Source organism: Ziziphus jujuba, chromosome 7 (assembly GCF_031755915.1).
Source record: "Ziziphus jujuba cultivar Dongzao chromosome 7, ASM3175591v1".
In the NCBI taxonomy this organism is placed as follows: domain Eukaryota; kingdom Viridiplantae; phylum Streptophyta; class Magnoliopsida; order Rosales; family Rhamnaceae; genus Ziziphus; species Ziziphus jujuba.
This window is the reverse complement of record NC_083385.1, coordinates 4,914,455-4,939,048: the sequence shown is the minus strand read 5'-3', so window position 1 is coordinate 4,939,048 and position 24,594 is coordinate 4,914,455. Positions and strand designations below refer to the sequence as shown.

General features: G+C 35.4%; 2 protein-coding genes across 2 annotated transcripts; one reads left to right on the top strand and one right to left on the bottom strand.

The window, feature by feature from the left end:
• The first annotated feature begins 14,844 nt into the window (after positions 1–14,844).
• Positions 14,845–16,657, top strand: LOC132804529 (hydroquinone glucosyltransferase-like). The gene has a single exon (XM_060819139.1). It carries the CDS (start codon positions 15,054–15,056, stop codon positions 16,476–16,478), a length of 1,425 nt encoding a protein of 474 aa, XP_060675122.1. The 5' UTR covers positions 14,845–15,053; the 3' UTR covers positions 16,479–16,657.
• Positions 16,658–20,786: 4,129 nt separating this feature from the next.
• LOC132804377 (uncharacterized) lies at positions 20,787–21,511 on the bottom strand. Its single transcript, XM_060818659.1, has 3 exons — positions 21,430–21,511; positions 21,221–21,339; positions 20,787–20,984 (listed from the first exon to the last, which is right to left on the bottom strand). Exons 1-3 carry the CDS (start codon positions 21,509–21,511, stop codon positions 20,787–20,789), a joined length of 399 nt encoding a protein of 132 aa, XP_060674642.1.
• Between the last annotated feature and the right edge of the window lie 3,083 nt (positions 21,512–24,594).

Below are 24,594 nucleotides of genomic sequence, written 5' to 3'. Positions count from 1 at the left end.
ACAATTTAACATCTTCAATATAAATAACAATTATTTAAATATTAAACAGTACATCTTTCAGACTACCATATTAAAATAATAATATTTTATCCAAAAATGACATCTTTCAAAATACTCCATCACAATTCACAAATAAGGTACGAAATCGAAGCTTATGACGAGGACATCAAGAATATCCCTTCAATTTGTCCCACCATCCCGGAGATGGTTGAAATTTGACCGGGAATTTTCGGCCGAGCTTCAATTTAATGTATCTCTTAAACGATCGAGAATCTGGACAAATGGGAGCCATATTTGAAACCAGGAACTCCAAAATAGGGGGAAGGGGTATGAAATAGGACTGGTTTGGCCGAAAAATGGCAAAATCCCAAGATGAGCAACGGCAACGCAAGGAAAGGAAGGGAGAGGAACCACGGGGAGGAAGAAAGGGAGAGGAAGAAGCTTTGCGAGAGGGAGAGGGGGGGTGTTTTCCCACGTGAGGGAGAAGAAAAGAAAAAGAAAAAGAAAATAAATAAACAAATATATAAAATAATATTAAAATAATAAAATGATAATAAGAAAATAATGCGATATTTAATTATTGCCGACATGTGGTATTTCGTGTCGTGACACATGGCACCCTTTATAATGTTACATGTGGCATCGCTGTTCATCACACTCACATATCGATGAATAGTAACAACTATCTCAGAAAACTTGACAGATCCATAACTTTCAAATCACATGTCCAAATCAGGTGTGTCATTAGTCTACGAACTCGTATCGACGAGTACTTCACAACCATACATGAGTCATAATTCAATTTTGTTTTTCAAGGATAAAAAGTCAACTCCGACACTCTCAGACAGTTCGGACCTCAACTTGTTTTACTCATAACTTTCAAACCGTAGCTCCGTTTTCGAAGTGCTACTGGTCTACGAACTTAGATTGATGTGAAATCTGCAATAGTACCTTGGTCAGTGCAAAATTCCCTTTGAAGCAAAAAGTCAACATTTTGACCCACTTGGTCAACGGTCAAACTTGATCAACCCTCGATCAACGTGAAAATTTTCAACGTATTTCGGGACGGGGTGTTACAGTTTGAGCCCTAGTGATAAACCCGGTCTTCATCCGTATCGGATCAGCACCCCAACCGATTGTCGGTTGTGCAGGTTCAAGCGGAATCACATCGGAAGGTGGAGAGAATAGTGATGAGACCCATGAGAGAGTATTATTGGATTTATCAGATAATAAAGGAGTGGAAAGACTTACCTGTTGCTGTGCAGAGAGATCTGGTGAAGAGGGTGCCATGTAAGGAAGTATAAAGGATGACTTTTTTCTTGAGTTGTTGGCCTACAATAAAACATTGAGAGGAGAAACAGACTGATTACTTGTAGACATGTTGTGGGGCCAATTTTCTACCTTATCAAAAGGAAAAAAATTTCATTAAAAATAACATTGGGGGAGGTGTAAATTTTTTTGGTAGTCAAACTCATATAGTTGTAACCTTTATGGGTGAACTGTATCCGATAAAAACACATTGTTCTGAATGGTAGGAGAATTTATTTGTCTGATATGGTCTTATAAAAGTCAAGCACTCACACCCGAAAACTTTTAAAAAATTAAAATCAAAATTTTTTTTGAATAATTTTCTAAAAGGTGATTGAAAATTTAAGTTTTTGGTTGATAATCTGTTTATTAAAAATGTGGCTGTAGAACAAGCATGCCACCAATGTGAGAATGGCATAGAACTATGAGCAAGAAAAGAAGGGTTGTTTCTGTGATATGACGATGTTTCCTTTCAATTCTACCGTTTTGATTATGGGTATGCGGATAAGAATGTTGAAAAATAATTCCAAATTGTGCAAAAATATTTTTTAAGGGTCTAAATTCACCTCCCCAATCAAAACAAAAAGTTTTTATTCTTTCTGAAAAATATTTTCAACCATTTTCTTAAGTTGTAAAAATAAATTTGTTATGCAGATTTTAATTGCATGGGATAAATCCAAGAGAAACGAGAACAATCGTCCATAAACAAGACATAATATTGATAACCTTCTATTAATAAGACAAAAGCAGGACCCCATACATCAGAATGAATAAGATTAAGAGGAGCTTTACTGATGGAATTAGATAAAGAAGTAGGTAAGCGATGCAGCTTTCGTAATTGACAGGAATGACAAAAATCATTATTATTTGAAAAAGAAATATTTTGAGATTAGGAAGCAATTTTTTGAAGAATAGATAAAGTAGGATGCCCTAGGCGATAATGCTAAAGATTATTATCTGATAAATTTGAAGAATTACAACTTGAAAATAAACTGGAAAATTCACCCTTATTTCCTAAATGGGCCAAAGATGCCATTTTGTGAGAACCAAGTCCAGGTAACAAAACTTGATACAATTTGTCCTTAAGTGCTCCTTGCAAAAGAGCCCTTTTCGTAACCTGATCTTTGACAAAACAAAACGAGAATTAAATTTCACTATCACTTTATTATTAGAGGTCAACCTAGCAATACTGATCAATTTTTTTTTTAATTTTTGGAACATATAAAATTCTTTTAATGAATAAAAATTTTCAAGACCATTAACAAGAGAGGATCCAGTATGTTTAATTTGCAAACCTTTGCCATTTCCAACTACCAGCTTCTCCATCCCGCCATACTCTACTTTGTTTTGAAGATTTGAAGAATCAGTAGTGACATGGTTGGTAGCACCACTATCCATCAACCAGTTACCATGTGCTGTAAGATCATTGGAGGAATAATATGCAGCATTCTTGTTATTGTTATGAGAAATAGGAACAAAATCTTTGTCAATTGATGCCAACATTCAGCAACAACATGGCCACCTAGACCACATAATTGACAGAAAACATATCCACAGCCACCTGTGTAACCGCGTCCTCTTCCACAGCCTCCATGGTTTCCACGTCCACCACCACGATTTATGGTGTTTTTAATCCATCTTTTTTTGTTGTCTTTCTTTGATCGATCAGCAACATGTGCTACAAGCATAAATTCAGGTCCACTCTGTTGAGAAATCCAAATTTTTGGCTAAGTAAAATTGCTTGCACATCTTCAAGTTGAATAGGATCACAAGTAGAATTGACGTTTGCAATCACAACATCATATTCCATTGTAGACCTTGGAAAACATACATTATGAAATCATCATCTGTCACTATATAACCTATCAATAACAAGTTATCTGCAACTTCTTTCATTTTTGACAAATAAGCAGTCATGGTAAGTGATCCCTTCTTGGTTGACTGAAGCTATAATTTGAGCTGCATTAACTTTGCTCTTGACTGATTTTCGAAGAGCTTTTCCAACGAGCTCCAAAGTTGTAAGCAAGTTTTTGGCTTAGTAATTTGAGTATGCACTTCTTTGGAAATTGATGAGAGCATCTAGCCTAGGAGAGGAGAGTCCAATCATCTCCACAACAGATAATCAGGATTCACTATTGATTGACTGTTACTGCCTTTCTTTATTATTATCTCCACGGGTGGCTCAATAACAACACCATTGATAAAACCTTCAATGTTTCTTCCAATAATGGCAGGCAAGATCTGTGTTCTCCATATAATATAATTATCAGTTTGTAGTTGAAAAGGAAAATTATAATTTGGTAATGTCACTTCACTCAGTGAAGGAAGTTTTTGAGAAGAAACAATAATCTGAGACATTGCTGAAATGATGGTTGGAATTTTGGAAGGCTTTGATACCATGAAGAAGCTTTGAAGAATATGATTTACTCAGATAATTTCCATTGATCACTGTGAAGGTATTTATACAAGGATGTAAAATAGTGATAAGACTCCTAACTATGTGATAACAAGCTGATAAGAATTATCTGTAAGATAAACGTGTAGTTGTTACAGATATACAAAAATAACTAACTAATTGCAGTTGTTGTTGATTGTTGTTGATTATCAGTCCCAAGTCCTGGAATCATCCACATGATTCCATTCGTCGAGTTCGCCAAACGTCTTGTTGTATAACACAGCAATTTCCATGTCACTTGCATAATACCAACCAATGGCCCACCATCCAAAGCCACAAAAGCCATCGTCGAATCCCTTCCAACCTCCAATATCAACACCATTTTTTTTTCCTCCAGTCAGCTTCAATGAATTTCCCAAGGGTACTATTCTTGAATACCATATTACTCTCACGATTTTACATTGTTCCATCCATTCGACGTGCTATCCACAACCGACTTTTCTGCTTTCCTCACCAATCTTTTCAGAGCTCATGCATTAGATGTCGAGGATAAAGAATTCAATATTCCTTCCTTCGTTTACTTTCCTTCACCCGCTATGCTTTTGTTGTTGATATTGCACGCGCCGCAGCTCGACTAGAAAGTTTCTTGTGAATTTACGAATTTGCCAGAGCTCGTGTAGATACCCGAATTCATACCCATCCATGGTAAAGATCTTCCCAACCTATTCTTGACAAGAAAAGGGAAATGTATAAGCAGATGCTTTGACTTTCAAAATGGCTCATTTCGGTGGAGGGTATTGTGGTAAATACATTCGAGGACATGGAATTTGGAGCTATGAAGGCTTTGTAAGAAAGAGAAGTGAGTGGTATTATTAGTCCACCAAAATATACTATTGGACCTCTCGTACAAAGTGGTTCAAATGGTGAAGACCTGTAACGTTTGAAATGGTTTTTTAATTTTGAATGATTTGAGTGAGAGGCGTTAGTGGGGAATAAATGGGCCTTAATGTATTTGAATGGTTTTGAATGTGGCCTTTGACTTTCCTACATGGGTTTTTGGAAAAGAAAAAATAGAGAATAGTGACTTGTACTCCTTTTTACGTTTGTTTTTTGTAAACAGAGAGAAAAAATTAGTTTTTTCTGCATATTTTGGTTAGTGAGTGTGGTAAAGATCAAGTACAGTGAAAGTTCAAGGAAAGCTTCGGTAGTGTTGTGTTCAGAAGCTTTGCAATCCATTGTATCCTGGGAGATTGCCATCGAAAAACACCCACACCGATGGGACGGAAATAGTCTTAAGAATACTGTGATATCACACAGTCCTCAGACCATTTTTTCAACCAGCAGATTAAAGCAAAGGACATTCAGGTTCTCAATTTTATTTTATTAAACTTTGTAAATTTTTATGCACATATGTAGATCCACATATATATACACATATATTATATTCCCATAATATGTTACTTACAAGATCATAAAAGGTCGGAGTAGAAAATCAACCACGTGGCACCATCCTATATGTCTCCTTTAGGATCGATGGGACTCTCTCTCGTGAATAGCTGAAGGAGCTGGCTTTGGGTTTGGAAATGAGTGGAAAAAAGTTCTTGTGGGTGGTAAATAACCAAACAATGAACTTCGTAATGCTGCTTATCTTAATGGTGGTCAAGGCGATTTTGACCCTTCTGAGGTTTTACCAGATGGGTTTTTGGAGAGGATTAAGGAAGAGGGACTTGTGGTTGCATCATGGGCACCACAAATTGAAATCCTGTGGCATGGCTCAATGGGTGGGTTCCTAACACATTATGGTTGGAACTCCACCCTTGAAAGCGTTTCGTTAGGTGAACCACTAATTGCTTGGCCACTCTTTGTCGAGTAGAAAACTAATGCGGTAATGCTAGTGGATGTTCTGAAAGTAGCATTTAAACCAAAAGCTAATGAAAATGGGTTTGTTGGAGGTGAGGAAATTGCCAAAGTTGTTAGGGATCTAATTGAAGGGGAAGAGGGGAAGAGACTTGGACAACGTATGAATGACTTGAAAGATGCAGCCAACAGGGCACTTAGCAAAGATGGGTCTTCCACGAGAGCACTTTCTGAATTAGCATCTAAGTGGCAAAATGTGGAAGCTCCCAAGTAGAACCATCACAATCATTTTTAATTTTGTTTTCGTTCTTCATTTTTTTTTTTTTCTTGATAATGTTTGTTTCTCTTTCTCGTTTGGATTATGTTGCCTAAACAATAAGTATTGTCGTATCATAGATTTTTATTTTTTTTTATTTTGGAGGCAAAGAATCAATAACATGAGAAAAAGCTTTTCGAATCTCCTACACGAAACTGGCTATTCGTGTGATGTCATTAAAATAATCAAGTAGATAAATAGTATGATGAAATATAGCGTTTTCGAAGGTTGCTAGAATGTTCCAAATTGGTTGAAGCTATATGCAGAGTTTTTTTTTTTTTTTTTTTTTTTTTTTTTTTTTTTTTTGGTTTAATCAATTGTATGTAGAGGGGATTTGAAGCTTGAAGAAGCAGAAATCTATATGAGTACGGAAACTGAAAAATTTAAGCAAACGTACAAAACAAAGTTGATTCGAAGGCGCGTTTTATGAATTGGCTTTACAAAATTATTTATATAATAATGAAATAATGGCATACGTATGCATGTTACAGTTTGGTTTTTCTCTTTTCTTTTTCATTACTAAAAAAAAAAAAACAGAGTCTTGATATTACTTGCAGTCTTTCGAAAAAATAAAAAAAAAAGGAGAAGATATTATTTGGAGAATGACGTAAACAAAGACTTAAGCTATCCTAAAAGTTTTTTAGCCGCCGACTAATTCAAGTTTAAATCAATGAATTGGTTGACTAATTAGTCAATGATTACCAGGAAGGACAACTAATGTATCTTCTTCTTTTTTTTTTTTTGGGTTTTTTTGGGGAATAAACAATCATTGGTTTTCAATATGTATTTGAAAAAGTGGTTTTCAAAAAAATATATATTTTGATTGATAAATAAAAAAGTGTGAAAAAATAACTGGTACGAATTTTTTATCAAAATTATACACTCAATAAAAAAATAATACTGCCCAAAAAAATTTAAAAAAAAATTAGACAGGTTGGTTTAGACTAGTCTAATCAAATAAAAGTGCCGCGATTTTTCTTGGACATGGAAGAGTCTAGTACAATGCATAAGAATAACAACAAGGGTATTGGTTGCTTCTTGGCTTTTTCCTTCTTACTGTTATGGGGAGAGAATTTATTTGTTCACGAATAAAGATAGATGTGTCTCCTAGGTCGAAAATGCCAGCTAGTTATAACAGCCTAGCACTAGGATTGTGAAGACGGAAAACGTTAGTAAAATGACAAAAAAAAAAAAAAAAAACTACTGCCAGGTGCTATGACCATGAAGAGACAGAACCATGGGATGTAAAAAATTGTCTTGTGGTTCCTTATTCATAAAAGATGCCAATAATTAATTAGATGTTAAATTAATGATTTGCCATTTTTTATTTTTTATTTTTGATATGTTTGGTAAGTTATTTCGGTGAACCTCAATGGTATGAATGAGCATGGCAAATCCTCAACGATAACTTTACTTTGTCTTTAGGAAAAGTGTAGGAAGGAACCGCTTGTTTGATTTTGACTTTTCTCCTTCAGTTGTGAGTCTCACATTCTCCTCGCATGGTCCTTTTTGCACCCAACCTCAACAGAGTTTCTACCAAATGGCCAAAATGAAAAGGACAATTTGACGGAGGTGTCTGTGATTAATTATAGTCATCTGTCTTTTTTTGGAATTCTAAAGAGGGATGTTTAAATTCTCTTCGTCATGAAATGTGAACAATATTCTTGGGGGAACGGGACAATGTTTTTCCTTTTGAGAATGATGAATTGGAACATTGAAAATCCAATTTATTATAATAAAAAAGGTTACCTAAAACAACTCCAATGCTTGTTGCTCATTTAAACACCATAGACTGCTCATTATACATACCAACATTGTATTTGGTTGATAAAAATTGTAAAATGTGATGATTTAATCCTCAAATTCACCTTGTAATGCTGCTGTGATGTGTTGCATAACTGGTGCAGAACTGCAGAACCTGTTTTACTTGTTTCCAAGTTTCTGGTGGTCAAAACGGTGCACTTAATTATTTTGGAAGTAAAGAATGACAAAATGGTTATTTTGCCTCACATCTTAAGTAGAGTGACGTGGTTTTGAGGCAACCCTTGTTATATATATGGTTTCCTTCCTTCACAATGAAAAAAGCAGAGAAAAAATCAAATTTTTCAGAAAGTTGTAGAAGCGGGAAAAGCTCCAAGAAATCTGTTTTCATTCCCTCGTGTTCTTCTTTGTGTGTGTAATTGATGTTCTTTGTGAGCTTGGTTGAGAACACAAAGAGAAAAGGGTGTAACAAGGGTTTTGGGTTGTGAATATCTGAGTGACTCCATAGTTGAAATTCTGTAGTTGATTTCAGTGATAGCAGCTATTCAATAATAACAGAAGCTTTCACCGGGGCAACGAGGACTTAGGCAATCTTGGCCGAACCTCGCTAAATCTTGTTGTTGTTTGTATTAGTTAGTTTTTTCAGTTTTTTTGCTCTCTGATTTTCCAACAGTGGTATCAGAGCTATTGGGTATGTTCAATTGATGGTGAGTTGTGTAATTTTTTAATTCTTGGTGAATTTGGGTATTTCCAATTCTTGGTGAATTCGGGTATTGTCAATTCTGGGTGAGTGTTTTGATTAACAATCTTGGAAGAGGTGCTTGGTTTTGGCTAATTCCAAGGATGTCTACAAAATTGGAGATTGAAGTCTTCAATGGCAAAGGAGACTTCTTACTTTGGCGCAAGAAGATGAGGGCTATGCTGGTCTAGATGAAGATGGCAAGGGCAATCGATGGTTCATTTGGAGCAGATGTCACTGAAGACAAAAAGCTGGAAATTGATGAAATTGCAATGAGCACCATCATCCTTCACCTTTCTGATAATGTGTTACGGTAGGTTGATGATGTTAGTACCACTTCATAGATGTGGAAAACACTTGAGTAGCTTTACTTGGTGAGATCTTTACCAGATAGAATTCTTTTACTTGAGCAATTTTTTGTTTTTGAAATGGATACCTCTAAGGACTTAGATGCTAATCTTGATTCTTTTAATCATTTAATTTTGAGTCTTGCAAATTGTAATGTTGTGTTTGATACTGAACATAATGCTGTTATATTGTTAAACTCCTTGCTTGAAACATATAGAGAAGTGAAGAATGCCATTAAGTATGACAGAGATTCTTTGTCTTTAGAAACTGTAGTAAGTGCCCTTAGGTCCCGTGACTTAGAATTGAAAGCTGAGTCTAAAGGGGAAGGACTTACAGTAAGAGGTAGGAGCACCACTCAAAACTGGGATCACAATCTAAATCTAGGACAATAGGCAGGAAGTGTTATTACTGCAAGAGAGAGGGCCATTTTATTAAAAATTGTTTTAAGAAAAGGAAAGATGAAAAAGAGAAAAGCCAAGAAACAGGTGACTTGGCAGTGGCTTATACTGGTTTGGAGCCTACAGAGGTCTTAATTGTGTCTTCCAGTTAAGATAAATCTGAATGGGTGTTAGATTCAGGTTGTTCCTTTCATATGTGTCCTGATTTAAGTTGTTTCCACTCTTATTCTAAGTGTGATGGTGGTCAAGTCCTTCTAGGAAATAACCAGTCATGTCAAGTAGTTGGCATTGGAAATGTGCAACTACAACTGTTAGATGGTACCATTAAGACTCTTACTTCAGTTAGACATGACCCTGATTTGAAGAGGAATTTAATTTCTCTTGGCATGTTAGATAAATTTGGTTTTTCTTGTAAAACTGAAATGGTACTATGAAAGTGACTAAGGATTCTCTTGTTGTTATGAAAGGTGTGAAAAAGAATGGTTTCTATGTATTGGTTGGTAAAACAGTGATTAATTCTAGTAATACTTCTGTTAGTTCATTAATTGATAAAACTATTTTGTGACATAATAGATTAGGTAACATTAGTGAAAAATGTTTGTACTACTTGAATAAACAGAATGTGTTTGGCAAGGACATAATCAACAAGCTAGAATTCTATGAAAATTATATTTTGGGAAAACAACATAGGCTTAGCTTTAACTTGAGTACAAGTAGCTAAATCTATGTTAGAAAATGTGCATGCTAATTTGTTGGGCCCTGCCAAGGTACAAACATAAAGTGGTAATAGGTATTTTTTGTCAATAATTGATGATTTTTCTCGAAAAGTTTGGGTTTACTTGCTGAAAACCAAAGATGAAGCATTTAGTAGGTTTAAAGAATGGAAATTGCCTGTTGAAAATCAAACCAATAAACTTGTACAAGCCTTGAGAACCGATAATGGTCTAGAATTTTGTGATAGAGAATTTGATAATTTCTGTAAGTCTCATGGTATACTAAGACATAGAACTGTTAAGCACACACCACAGCAAAATGTTATGGCTGAAAGAATGAATAGGACTTTGCTTGAATAGGACTTTGCTTGATAAGGTGAGATGTATGCTTGTTTCATCTGGTTTACCTAAATTGTTTTGGGGTGAGGCTCTTATGACAGCTATGCATTTGGTAAATTTATCACCATCTACTATTTTAAATTTTAGATCCCCTAAACATGTGTGGCTTGATAAGAAGCCTAATTATAGCAAGCTTAGAATTTTTGGCTATGCTGCATATGTACATCAAGCTGAGGGAAAACTTGAACCTAGGGGTATAAAATGTGTTTTCTTAGGTTATCCTTCAGGTGTTAAGGGCTATAAACTGTGGGATAAAGAAACTCAGGGCTAGAAAGTCATTATAAGTAAAGATGAACCAGAAAAGCATACACCTGACTAATCAGATGAAGAGTCAGAAGATGAACAACCAAAGCCGAAATCCTCAAGTCCAAGACAGAAAGATATAGCTTCACCAGGATACTTGCTGATTCGAAATAGAGCAAAAAGGCAAGTGAAGCCTAATAGGAAGTACAGCTATGCAGGTTTCATAGCTTTTGCCTTGGTGGCATTTCAAGATCTTACAAATAATGAGCCAAGAAGTTATTTGGAAGCTGTGAAATCAAAAGAAGCTGCAAAATGGAAAGAAGCTATGGTTGAAGAAATGGAATCTTTACATAAAAATGAGACTTGGGAGTTGGTACCAGTACCTCCAGACCAGAAAATTGTAAATTGTAAATGGATCTACAAAGTCAAGGAAGGAATGACAAAGTCTGAATCAGTGAGATTTAAAGCCAGATTAGTGGCTAAGGGGTTTACTCAAGTTGAAGGCATAGACTACAATGAAGTTTTCTCATCGGTTGTTAAGTATACAACCATTAGAGTCATGTTGGCTTTGGTAACTCAGTTTGGTTGGGATTTAGAACAGATGGACATGAAGACTGCTTTTCTTCATGGGGAGTTAGAAGAAACAATATACATGAGACAACCTGAAGGTTTTGAGATTAAGAAAAAAGGTGGAGATCTTGTGTGCTTGCTTTAGAAATCACTTTATGGTCTTAAGCAAACACCAAGACAATGGTATAAAAGGTTTGATTCGTTTGTGGTGAAGGCTGGTTTTATGAGGAGCAATTTTTATGGTTGCTTATATTTTAAGGATCCTATGATAGATAAAGCTGTGTATCTTCTGCTGTATGTAGATGATATGTTACTAGCAGGTCCAGATTTTAGGAATAGAAATTGTGAGAAACAGATCGAGATATGAGATGAAGCTGCTACAATCTTCCTACATTAAGAAAGTGGTGTCCAGATTTTCTATGAAAGGTGCAAAACCAGCAAATGTTCCACTTGGTGGACATTCAAGCTGTCTAGTGAGCAATGTCCAGCTACAGGGCAAGACAAGGAAGATATAATGGTTGTACCATATTCAAATGTTGTGGGATCTGTGATGTATATGATGATCTGCACTAGGCCAGATTTAACTCATGCCATTAGTGTCTTGAGTAGATATATGGCTAATCCTGGCCGAGATCATTGGGACGCAATGAAATGGCTTCTACGATATTTGAAGCACACAGTGAGTGAATGTTTGATTTATAAAGGAAATTCAAGTAAAGTTTAGTTAATTGGGTATTTGGATTCTGATTATGCTGGTGATAGGTACAGAAGGAGATCTATGTCATCTTATGTGTTCACTTTGAGTGGAACTTGCATAAGTTGGAAGTCTTAGTTGCAGCCTGTGGTGGCTTTGTTAACAACGAATCTGAGTAAATGGCAACAACAGAGGCTGTAAAGGAAGCTATTTGGCTTAAGGGTCTGTTAACAGAACTTAATCAAAAGGTTGTTTTATACTCAGATAGTCAAAGTGCTATTCACTTGTGCAAAAATCCAGTGTTTCATGGAAGATCTAAGCATATTCAGGTTAGGTATCACTTTATTCGAGACATGATAGCTCAACAGGTGATTCAATTGAAGAAAATTCCTACTGAGTTAAATCCTTCTGATATGGGTACAAAGGTGCTTACTGTTAGCAAGTTTAATACTTGCAAGAATCTGCTCCGAGTTGGAGCACACTGGTTTGGTGATGGTTATTTTTTGTTGGGATGGTGATGAGCTTCTGTTGAATTGAATTTGAGGATTAGGTGGAAATATTTGATGATTTAATCCTCATATTCACCTTGTAATATTGCTATGATGTGTTACATAACTGGTGCAGAACTGCAGATCCTGTTTTGCCTGTTTTTCAAGTTTCTGGTGGTCAAAACGATGCACTTCATTATTTTGGAAGTAAAGAATGGAAAATTTGGTTATTTTGCCTCACATCTTAAGTAGAATGACGTCGTTTTGAGACAACCCTTGTTATATATATGGCTTCCTTCCTTCACAACGAAAAAAGCAGAGAAAAAATCAAATTTTCCAGAAAGTTGCAGAAGCAGGAAAAACTCCAAGAAATCTGTTTTCATTCCCTCGTGTTCTTTTTTGTGTGTGTAATTGATGTTCTTTGTGAGGTTGGTTAAGAACACAGAGAAAAAAATGTGTAACAGGGGTTTTGGGTTATGAATATCTGAGTGATTGCATAGTTAAAATTCTGTAGTTGATTTCAATGACAGCAACTATTCAATAATAACAGAAGCTCTCACCAGAGCAACGAGGACGTAGGCAGTCTTGGCCGAGCCTCACTAAATCTTGTTGTTGTTTGTATTAGTTAATTTTTTCAGTTTTTTTGCTCTCTGATTTTCTAACATAAAATATGATGGAAGTCTGGTTCAATTACAATATAATTGATGCAAGTACAGTTTGATTGATACATTATAGATTTTTGCTTCCTAAATAAAAACAAAAATAATGAAGTTTTGGCTGTGTGGGAATGAACGTTGATTGGCCAAATTCATAAAATAAACAGAAACCAATCATATTTGAACATGTTTCTTTCTTTCATACAAACCGCTGGATTTTGTCCCCGTCTGCATTGCTGTTATATTAGGGGTTGTGTTTGTTAGCCTGGTCAACAACTCATTTATGCTTGTTATGCCACGTTAGCGTCTCCGTTGCAGAGAAAGTGGAGGTCTGAAGAAGCTACCAAATCCTTTTATTTTCTTTTCCTTTCTCTCTTTCCTTCTATTTTTCCTTTCACCAAACACGGTGCTTTCTCAAATTTTTGGATCCCAGATCATCAATAGTTGGGCTCTCAGATTTGGTTTCCAATATTATATAATAAATTAATAATTATTGTCGGGGCATCATCTTATATCTAAATAATTATTTTATGCTGCTATTATGATGTTGCAATTATTCATCATAAACTGTCAATTATAATTGCTGAGATTTTGTGGCTATTATGATGTTACAATGCAGTTGTGATTTCTCAAGTTCAACCCAAAAATTTTATCAACAAGAAAAAAAAAAAAAAAAAATTGTACAACCCAAAAATCAATATCTTACAAGTTGCAATCCCATTTCAACTCAGAGACTCGAATGGAAGCATTGGTGTGTGATTGTGAGGGAATTGTGCCACCACAAAAAAACAAAAAAGAAAAAAAAAAAAAAACTTTTATTTGATTAATTTAGGGACTCACACCCACCCCCTCCCCCCCCCCCCCCCCCCCCCCCCCCCCCCTCTCTTCCTTTAAAAATCATCATTTCCTTTTTCATGTTATCCGCAGTAAGCAGCCATCTTTTTTTTTTCCAAAAAATAAATAATAACAATGATAAAACAAAGAAATTATAATTTACCCAAAAAAAAAAAAAGAAAATTATAGAAAAAGGCTAACGTACGTGTTCTTTACTTTTGCTTATTTACACTTGGTTCCCCTTCTTTTGCATTTAATATCAAGTATATTTTTCCATACCAAAAATACTGTTTATTTTCCCCCACCACCTCCTGTAGCACAAAGAGCGAAGGGACGTGGAAATTGAGGTTAGAAAGGGAAACTACCCACTTGATTCCCAAGCTTCTTCGTAGTTTCTTCCCTGCTTTTTTTCCTCTCCGGTGCCGTTCCAAGAAATTTCCTCCTTCGTATTATATATGAGATAAGGCGACCAAAAAATTGATACTGTATATATATATATATATATATTTTTTTTCCCTCTCCGGTGCTTTCGTACAAGAAATTATGCGCAGCGGAGTCAACAAAGAATTGAGAGGAAAGTCCGTAAGCTTCAAGGTTGAATTTTCTAAACTCTTTTATGTTATATTATATTATATGAGATATTTTGTGTTGTAGAATTAATATCTAAGTTCAAAATGATGAATATTTGTTAAAATCTTAATCTATAATTTATGTGAGAATTTATACATAGTGATTGTTCAAAATTTTTTAAAATGCCTAAAATTCTTTTTTGATTTTGTAATTGATGAAATTAACCATATTTAATGAATTTGATCAAATTTATTTTAGTTAGATTTGTTTTCAATTTATTTTAAAATTTTGAAGTTTATACTTTTTATATAATTTTTCTATGTGACAGCAATATGTCCGATTTGAAAATTTCAAAAATAGACCCAAATCAAATTATTTTGATCTAAAAATTTTAATATATTATCCTCTATATCGAGACCCACTCACTATCTTTCTCTACCGACATCCATTGGTTTTCTGATATACACTGACGCTGACAAACTATCTTACATCACTTACATAGGATATTCGCTCTTTTTTTTTCATTTTCAAACACTATACGTCACGGCATACTCTTCATCGAATAATGCGGACCAGGAAAAATAGTATTTTATTTATTTATTTTTTTTAAATTGCCTCTTAAGAAACAAATTGTCCACGACTCTAAATAATATTTAAAAACCGCATCATTATGTGTAGTTATATAATAGTCTCTCTGCATTGGATTCTCAATTCTCAATCATATATCCATTATTAGACAAACGAAATTGATTTTATCATTCGCCATGGCAATGAAGAAAAAATCTCACATAGCCATTTTCCCAAGTCCTGGGTTTAGCCACTTGATCCCTTTCGTCGAGTTCGCTAAACGTCTTGTTCTACAACACAACAACTTCCACGTCACTTTCATAATACCCACCGATGGCCCTCCATCCAAAGCCACCAAAGCCATCGTTGAGTCCCTTCCAACCTCCATCGACTCCATGTTTCTCCCTCCAGTCAACTTTGACGGTATCGCACCTGGGCTCCAGCTTTTCCTCACCGCTACTCGCTGTCTTCCGTCCCTTCGACATGTTTTGGAGTCTTTGGTCTCCAAAACCCACTTGTCTGCTTTCCTCACCGATATGTTCGGAACTGATACATTAGATGTTGCTAAGGAATTCAATATCTCTCGCTTCATTTTCTTTCCTACACCGGCTACGGCTTTGTCCTTACTTATGATTACGCCAAAGCTGGACGAGACAGTTTGCTGCGAGTTTAGAGATTTGCCGGAACCGGTGGAGATTCCCGGATTCATACCCATCCATGGTAAAGATCTTCCCCAGCCATATCAAGATAGGAAAAGCGAAATGTATAAACGCCTTATAAACCTTACCAAACAGCTCAATCAAGTGGAGGGTATTGTGGTAAATACATTCACGGACATGGAGTATGGAGCTATAAAAGCTCTGCAAGCGCAACAAGGAGAACCAAATAGCGTTATTAGTCCCCCGGTTTATCCAATTGGACCGATTATTCAAACCGGTTTAAGCGGTACTGAAGCTAATGGATCAGAATGTTTAACATGGTTAGACAATCAGCCACGTGGCTCGGTCCTATATGTCTCGTTTGGAAGCCGTGGGACCCTCTCTGCCGAACAGCTGAAGGTGTTGGCCTTGGGTTTGGAAACGAGTGGACAAAAGTTCTTATGGGTTGTCAGAAGACCAAACGAGCTTCCCAGTGCTGCTCATCTTAATGGTCAAGGCGATTTCGACCCTTCTGAGGTTTTACCAAATGGGTTTTTGGAGAGGACTAAGGGACAGGGACTAGTGGTTGCATCTTGGGCACCACAAATTGAAATCCTGAGGCATGGCTCAACCGGTGGGTTCCTAACCCACTGTGGTTGGAACTCCACACTTGAAGGTGTTTTGTTTGGTAAACCGCTAATTACTTGGCCACTCTTTGCCGAGCAACACATGAACGCAATAATGCTGGTGGAGGTTCTGAAAGTGGCGTTGAGACCAAAAGCTAATGAAAATGGGTTGGTGGAACGCGAGGAAATTGCCAAAGTTGTTAGGGATCTAATTGAAGGGGAAGAGGGGAAGAGGCTTGGACAACGGATGAATGACCTGAAAGATGCAGCTAACAGGGCACTGAGCAAAGATGGGTCTTCCACAAGGGTACTTTCTGAATTAGCATCCAAGTGGCAAAATGTGGAAGTTCCCGAGTAGAACTATATATCACAATCATTTTTAATTCTGCTTGTTTTTCTCCTTTTTTTTTTTTTTTTTGGGGATAATGTTTGTTTTTCTTTCTCGTTTCGACTATGTTGCCTAAAGACAATATGTATTGTCGTCTCATAGATTTAATTTTTTTTTATATGGATTTCAAGAATCAATTGCCAGACGAACTTTTCGAATTTCCTACACAAAAGCGGCGATTCATGTGAAGTCATTAAAATAATCAAGTAGGTATATATATAGAATGATGAAATATACAATTCGCGAAAGTTGCTCAAATGTTCCAAATTATTTGAAGCTATAGGAAGAGGGGATTTGTAGCTTAAGAAGCTGAAATCTGGATGAGAAAGGAAACTGAAAACATTAAGCAAGGGAACTATCGTGCAAAACAAAGTTAAATCGGAGATTTAAAACACTAATTAAACGCTCGTTCTATCAATTGCCTTTGCAAACCATCCGTATATATATATATATATGTATGTATACATACATATATATGTATGTAAAAATAAAATAAAACCATCCGTATGTTATTGTTTGTTTTTTCTCCTTTTTTTTTTTTTAATTATAAAAAAAGCAAAGTCTAGATGCTACAAAATAACGTAATCAAAGACTTAAGCTATCCAAAAATTTGAGAAATGGTAGCAGCTCTCACTCCATTCACCCGCCCAAACGTTCGCCCACTTTTTTGGTCTGTCAGGATTTCAATTAAATATATCAAAATTTTTATTAAAAATTATGTTTATATATTTTATTTATTAGTACATTATTTAATTTCAAAATAAATAAGTATTTGTTTAAAAAAAAAATACTTATTAAAGCACTGTTTCATTGACATAATCAGAAAATAAAAGAGCAATTTGAAAAAAAAAAAATATTAAAAAAAAGTATAAGAAATCTTTATCTCTTTAACATTATAATGGAAGCCAACTAATAAATCCGTCGGTGGACTAAGGCAAAGAGTCCCAAAATCAGAAGTTTCTATTTTTGTATCAGAAAATGCTAGAAATCAAAGGAAAAGAACCAAACTATGCAATAGTAATTTTGGTAAGAAATGTATAACAGTAAATGGAGAAGCCTTTTTGAATTTTTTAAGCTTTTTTCTAATAGCACGTCGTCTAGGTAAGAAATCACTTGAACAAATAATGGTCATCTCCTCCAATCCTTTTGCATTTTTGAGCGAGTACTTGATCATCTCCATTTCATTTTGCGGTCCATTTATCTCCATTTTAACGTTCTTCAGTGAGTCGTTAACAAATTTCAGATATTTAAACTCCCAATACTTTGCATTGTGACTCGAATTCTCCTGCTGCTTTGACTCTTTCTTGTCCACTTTGCTGGCCTTGACCTGTGATAATGTTGAGTATTAAAAAAAGAAAACCAAATCACTGATGATAAAAAGAGTTTAAAGATTATAAATTTTAAACAAGAATTGAGTCCTCCTTATTTCAGAATTATTAACATAAGCATACCTTGAGAATTTTTAAATTCGGTGCAAATTGAGAAAGGAAGCTATAGCTGTGATTGTGTTGCCTAAAAAATTGGTGAACAGAGCCAAGGGTTGTAAAATTGCAAAATTCTGGCAGCGCGTAATCTTGCAAACGGTATGGAGAACATCAACCGTGAGTTCGTTAATTGAGGCCACACGATGAGCCCCGTTGCCCAAAATTGAGAGTGGAATGATAGATATATCTGCATGATGCAGAGGCTCAAAATTACCACCATTGGAGTAGTTGAAAACTCCTCCTTTCCACTCAAAATTTTGAAGCTCTGGAGCACACATTGCGAGTACCCATTCACGAGGGGTAAACGCCCCAAAGATTATATTCTCTCTGCTGTAATATTGATCTCCATAACCCCATTGGCAGAAAAATACTTGATGCTTTAGGTTTCAAGTGATGAAGAATTAACGTTCAACTCCTTTATACCTTCAAGTCCACAAAGGTAAGGATTCTTGAGCGATTTGCAGCTACAAATCCATTCACATAATGTCTTTTCTGAAACCTTAAGACAATTCAAAGACAATGTCTAGAGTTGAGCACCGAAATAAGTCTCCGGCAGCCTTAATGTCAAGTCCCACATCGGTTGAAAAGGAAAACGAAGCATGATTTATAAGCGTGTGGATACATTTCCCTTGCAGAGGCCTTTTAAAACTTTGAGGGCTTGCATCAATCAACATCGTTTTGAATAATAGTCTATTTTAAGATTGGCCAGGGTAATGTCTAATTGTAATGTCTAATTTGAAATCTTGAATAATAGTCTTTTTTAAGATTGGCAAGGGTAATGTCTAATTTGAAATCTCTGTATACCAACCACACCATTTGTGCATAGTCACACGCTTGGATGGAAAAATTGCTGACTCTTGCGAAATCAAGGTCACCACGGAATCTTTTTATACGGATGTTCAAGAATGGCAATGACAAAACAAGATTTTGGAATTTCCTAGATAAGGTGGCGGCGATTCGTGTAACATCCTTAAAATCATTAAGTAGTTCAATAATGCGATGCAATATGGAGTCCGGATGGTTGCTCAAACATGCCAAATTGTTTGGTGCTTCACCGTGGCTGTTCTATAAAAATAAAATTAATATTGATATTATTCTAAAGTGTTAAGACAGACTTGGACAACCTGCATATATACGCAGAGATCTCCTGGATTTGAAGCTTGAAGAGACAGAAATCTGAATGAACACGGAAACTGAAATGTGAATTAGGCACTACAAAGTTAATTGGGAGGCTTATAATCAAAACACTAAATAATCCGCTCGTTTTCTCAAAACGGTATTTAAAAATAATTAATTAGTAGTATATAACTATATATATATATATATATATATCAAGATTTTATCTGGATATGATTAAACCGATGATTCTAGAAGTGTATTTTCACCATGGCCAAGCCTGCAACAATACCATATGACATATGATTATTATCCAAAAAAAAAAAAAAAATACCATAATATATATTTTTTTTTCTTTTTAAATAAAACAAGTAGATTATTTGAAATTTAAAATAAAATAAAATAAGTAAAAAGAAAAAAAAAACAAAGAAAATTGCGGAGTCTATATATACATAGCCCTTTTAACCCAAAAAAAAGAAAAAAAAATTATATATATATATATATATAGATGCAAATGGCTCTTTTATCAAAAAAAGATAGACATTGCCGAATGGTCCTAACCACGGAATGACGTAAGCATGAACTTCAGCTTTCTAGGAGGGTTTTAGCGGTTAATAAAATTCAAGTTTTTTTTTTTTTTTAGCCCCCCCTCCCTTTCTCTCTTGTAATAAGGGAAATTATAATGGAAAATATATAGTTGACTAAATTTCATCCATTATCAAATGTTAAATGTAAGCTTACGTGTGATCGTGTGTAACAAATTAGCTAGCGGAAATTCAAGTTGATTAATAATAAATGTTAGCTTAATAACATATAATTTGTACATTTAGCCCAAAAAAAAAAATCGATATATACCGGCCAATTTTGTTAAAGGAGTATAATTTTTTTTTTCCCTCATATCGTAATTGTGTTTGTTTGCAGCACATTTAGCAAGGGCGGGCATTACCTAATAATTTAATACTACTCTTACACTTGATAATTAATAACTTCCTTTGCATTAATTGCACCACTAACCCGGCTATCGTTGAGCCATTATCATTCACTCACTCACATATACTATATATACAGAACCATGGAAAGTTTCATTTTTCATATCCAGTACCACCTGAAAACAAATCGATAAATTTATCACATAATTCATGGCAATGAAGCAAACAATATCCCATATAGCCATTGTTCCTGAAGAAGGTTGGAATAATATGATTTACTCAGATAATTTCCATTGATCATTGTGAAGGTATTTATACAAGGATGTAAAACAGTGATAAGACTCCTAACTATCTCATAACAAGCCGATAAGAATTATCTCTAAGATAAACGTGCAGTTGTTACAGATATACAAGAATAACTAACTAATTGCAATTGATGTTGATTGCTATTTATCATCCCCTCTCAAACGAAACAATATAGGTGTGAGATTGAGCGTGGACAGAAGATTAAGGAATTGAGCAGTAGGAAGCACTTTAGTTAAGATGTCAGCTAGCTACTGGGAGCTAGGAACATAATGAACACATAGTTGCTTCTGGACAACACGATCTCGTAGAAAATGAATGTCAATGTCTGTGTGTTTCGTCTTTTGATGCTAAACTGGATTGGAAGCTAGATAATCGGTACCAATGTTGTCACACCATAAAACAGGGATGCCTTGTATATGAACATTCAAATCTTGTAACAAATGCTACAACCATTGAAGCTCAACTGCACCATTAGCAAGTGATCGATACTCAGATTCGGTGCTTGATCGTGCCACAACATTTTGTTTTTTTGAAGACCAAGAAACAAGATTTTTGCCAAGGAAAATGCAGTAGTTGCTTGTGGAGTGACAATCATCTACATCAGAAGCCCAATCAGCATCTGTAAACCCATATAACGTGGGCTGAGAAGAGACATGCAATTGTAATCCCAAAGTTTTAGTCCCTTGCAAGTATCGAAGCACCTTTTTACAAGCTGCCTAATGGACATCGGTGGGCTGATGCATGAATTGGCTGAGTTTATTTATAATGAAACAAATCTCAGGTCTTGTGATAGTTAGATATTGAAGCATCCCAATAGTGCTACGATAGAGACAAACATTTTTGAAAATACCACTAGCAAACTTGCTTAAATGAGTACCAACACTTGCTGGAGTTGGACTTGAGTTGCAGGAAGACATGTCAACTCGGTGAAGAAGATCTTCGATGCACTTTGTTGTGATAGGTGAAATCCTGTGTCATTCTGAACAACTTCAATACCTAAAAAATAAGACAAAGAGCCAAGATCCTTTAAGGAAAAGGATTTATCAAGATGAGATATGAACCAGTGAATTAGTGAAGATAATGAACCAGTGACTAGTATGTCATCAACATAAATGAGGACCCATAAAGTGCTGGCCTTTGTGTGGAGAATGAACAACGAAGTATCCATCTTGGAGTTTTGAAAACCCCATTTGAGAAGTGAGGATTTCAATATGTCAAACCAAGCACGTGGTGCTTGTTTCAATCTATAAAGAGATTTATGAAGCTTGCATACACAATCTGGATGTTCCTTGTCTCAAAATCCATCAGGCTGCTTCATGTATACATCGTCTGAGAGTACACCATTTAGAAAGGCATTGTTTATATCTATCTGCCTTATAGACCAACCACGAGCAAAGGCAAGAGAAAGAATCACTCGAATGGTTATTCGTTTGACCACCGGACTAAATGTTTCTTTGAAATCAAAACCTACATTTTGATCAAATCCTTTGGCAACAAGACGTACTTTGTACCGCTGAATATAGCCATCAGGATGTCTCTTGATTCGGAAAACCCATTTGTTACCAAGAATATTCATGGTTGTTTTTGCTGGCACTAAAGTCTAAGTTTTATTTTTGGACAAAGCATGCATTTCATCTTCCATGGCACGGATCCAAGGAGGAGATCGGAGAGCTTGAGAAGCTGTTGTTGGTTCCTGTTGAGGATCAAGAGCACAAGCAAATGCTTTCTTTTTTTTGAAAATTCCTGATTTGGAACGAGTGACCATAGGATGCTAAGGAATCGAGTTGGGAGACAGTGCAGCAGTTGAAGGTGCTATGGTAGGTATTGTGGTCAATAGGGGAGTAGGATGAGATGGTAAATGAGAAGGGAGATTGGGACTTGGGATGCAAGAAGATGGAGCAGTGGACCTGGTCAAATTTTGGGAAGGTAGATAAGAGGTAGAAGGTGATACGAACCTAGGACGACCTGCTCTTAAACCCATATTATATTAGCCCGGATCTAATTACGTTCAAGTTCTAATGGTCACCTTGACCCCTAACCAACCTGTGATTAGAAACCTTGGTATATCATGAAGATACCACAATAGGTGATGGAAGGCCTATTGATAAGCCAAACTAAAACACTCATTCACTAATGGTGTTTTAGGTTTTCAAAAGAACAAAGAGAATTCAATCTCACAAATAATTTTCTGTATAAAATTCAAGCTTTATTCTTATTGGAAAATAAGCCTTTAAATAGGTTACAAAGTCACAAAATAAACCCTAAAACAAAGGAAAAACCGGCCATACAAAGTAGCTTTCTATGGTGGCCGAAATTCTCACTCCTTTCCTAATCTAATTTGGATTAATTAATTCCTTTATTTTGAATTAGGAATTAATTAATTTACAATGAAAATAATAAAATAAAAACTTTCCTAAATTTATTTTTCCAGAAAATAAATAAATAAAACCCAAAAATTAATGGTAATTTCCTAAAACAAAAAAGTAGAATCAAATTAGAAAACTAAAATATTAGCTTTTTGACTAAGTTGACTTTGACTATTCTTTGACCACTTTGAGCTCTAAACCAGCTTCCATACGCTTTGTAGGATGCCAAATAAGCTTATTATGAAGCCCACACGTTGCCCTTTCTTGTAAGAAAAAGAAAAGCTAACTCAGCACAATACAGTAAAGCCAGCATAAAATACAGTAAAAACCGGCCAAATTTACTAACTGTCTGTACAAACCCTTTTTGGATGACTTTGAAGCTTATTTGACTTGATTTCATGTCCTCTTAGACATATGTATTGAATCCATGAAACATTGGAACCATTTCATGCGTCCCGGACTCCAAAAATGTACCAAAATTGCTACCCGGATCCGTTCCGGCTTCCACCACTTGTCTGCTCAGAACATGTCTTGGATCTTCAAGTATGGAAAAGCCCTCTTGAGAATGAATTACCTCCTGGATAAAGCAGAAAGTTTGACCTTAAATCTCTTAGTTTGAGGCTAGTGATCGTCCTAATCTTCATCTGTATCGGGTCAACACCCCAGCTGATTATCGATTGTGCAGGTTCGGGCGGAATCACATCATTCGCATCCCCTTGAAAAGTATTTGTCCTCAAATCTAGATCATCACCTACAGCAAAAGGAGATAATTCAGCAACATTAAATGTGGCACTAACATTGTACTTATGTAGTAAGTAAAGTTTGTCGGCATTTTCATTGATTCGCTCCAAAATTTGAAAAAGTCCATCCCCTCGAGGCATAAGCTTTAATTTTTGTTGCTTTGAAAACCTTTCCTTTCTTAAATGCAACCAAATTCAATCTCCTGGATCAAACACTAACAAAAAACATCTAAAAATACATGCCCGTTATGGAAAAAATTATAGTTTTTAAAGTTAGCAAATAATATCTTCCAAATTTTTAAATTTTCATAAAGTAAAGCTCTCAACAAGGCAGATAAAGTTCTATACAATAAAAACATTCGTAAACAAGAATCTTTATAATTCATGGCCAGCAATGATTTCTTACTCAAGATAGCTTTATTAACATCCCCAAAACTCAAATAAAATTTTTTATTTTTCCTCTTTTTTCTTTCTTTTTCTTTCTTCCCCTTGGTTTGGATCTTACTCTCGGCTTTTATCACTTCTCTTACACTCTTAAGTTTCTCTCCCCTTCTCACCTCACTTTCAGCTTTCCCATGACTTTTCCACTCAATTTAATTCTTAGAGCACTTACCTTGTTGGTCTTGCATGGCTTGGACCCCTTGGATGGGTGTTGTTGCCGTGGGAGCCATGCTAGTTCTCTCTTTGAGTTGTTCGGACACCCTCTTTTGTTGTCTTTGTATTTGATCTTTGTATACCTCTTTGGGAGTTAATGCCTGCAGCTTGACCTTTTTACCTTTAAATCTAAAAACAATGCTATTCTCTCTACCATAATGAATAGCATCTCTATCAAATTGCCAAGGCCTATGAAGTTAAATATGTCCCGCATGCATAGGCACAATATCACACAAAACCACATCCACATATTTATCAATGTTGAATTTTACTTTGACTTGTTTATTAACTTTTATCTCACCATTATCATTAAGCCATTGTAATATATATGGTTCTGGATGTTTAATAGTTATTAAGCCTAATTTATCAACTACCATGCTACTAATTACATTTGCATAACTTCTACTATCTATAATCATACTACATATGTTACCTTGAATTTCGCATCAGGTGTGGAAGATGTTTTCTCTTTGAATTTGATCATCATCTTT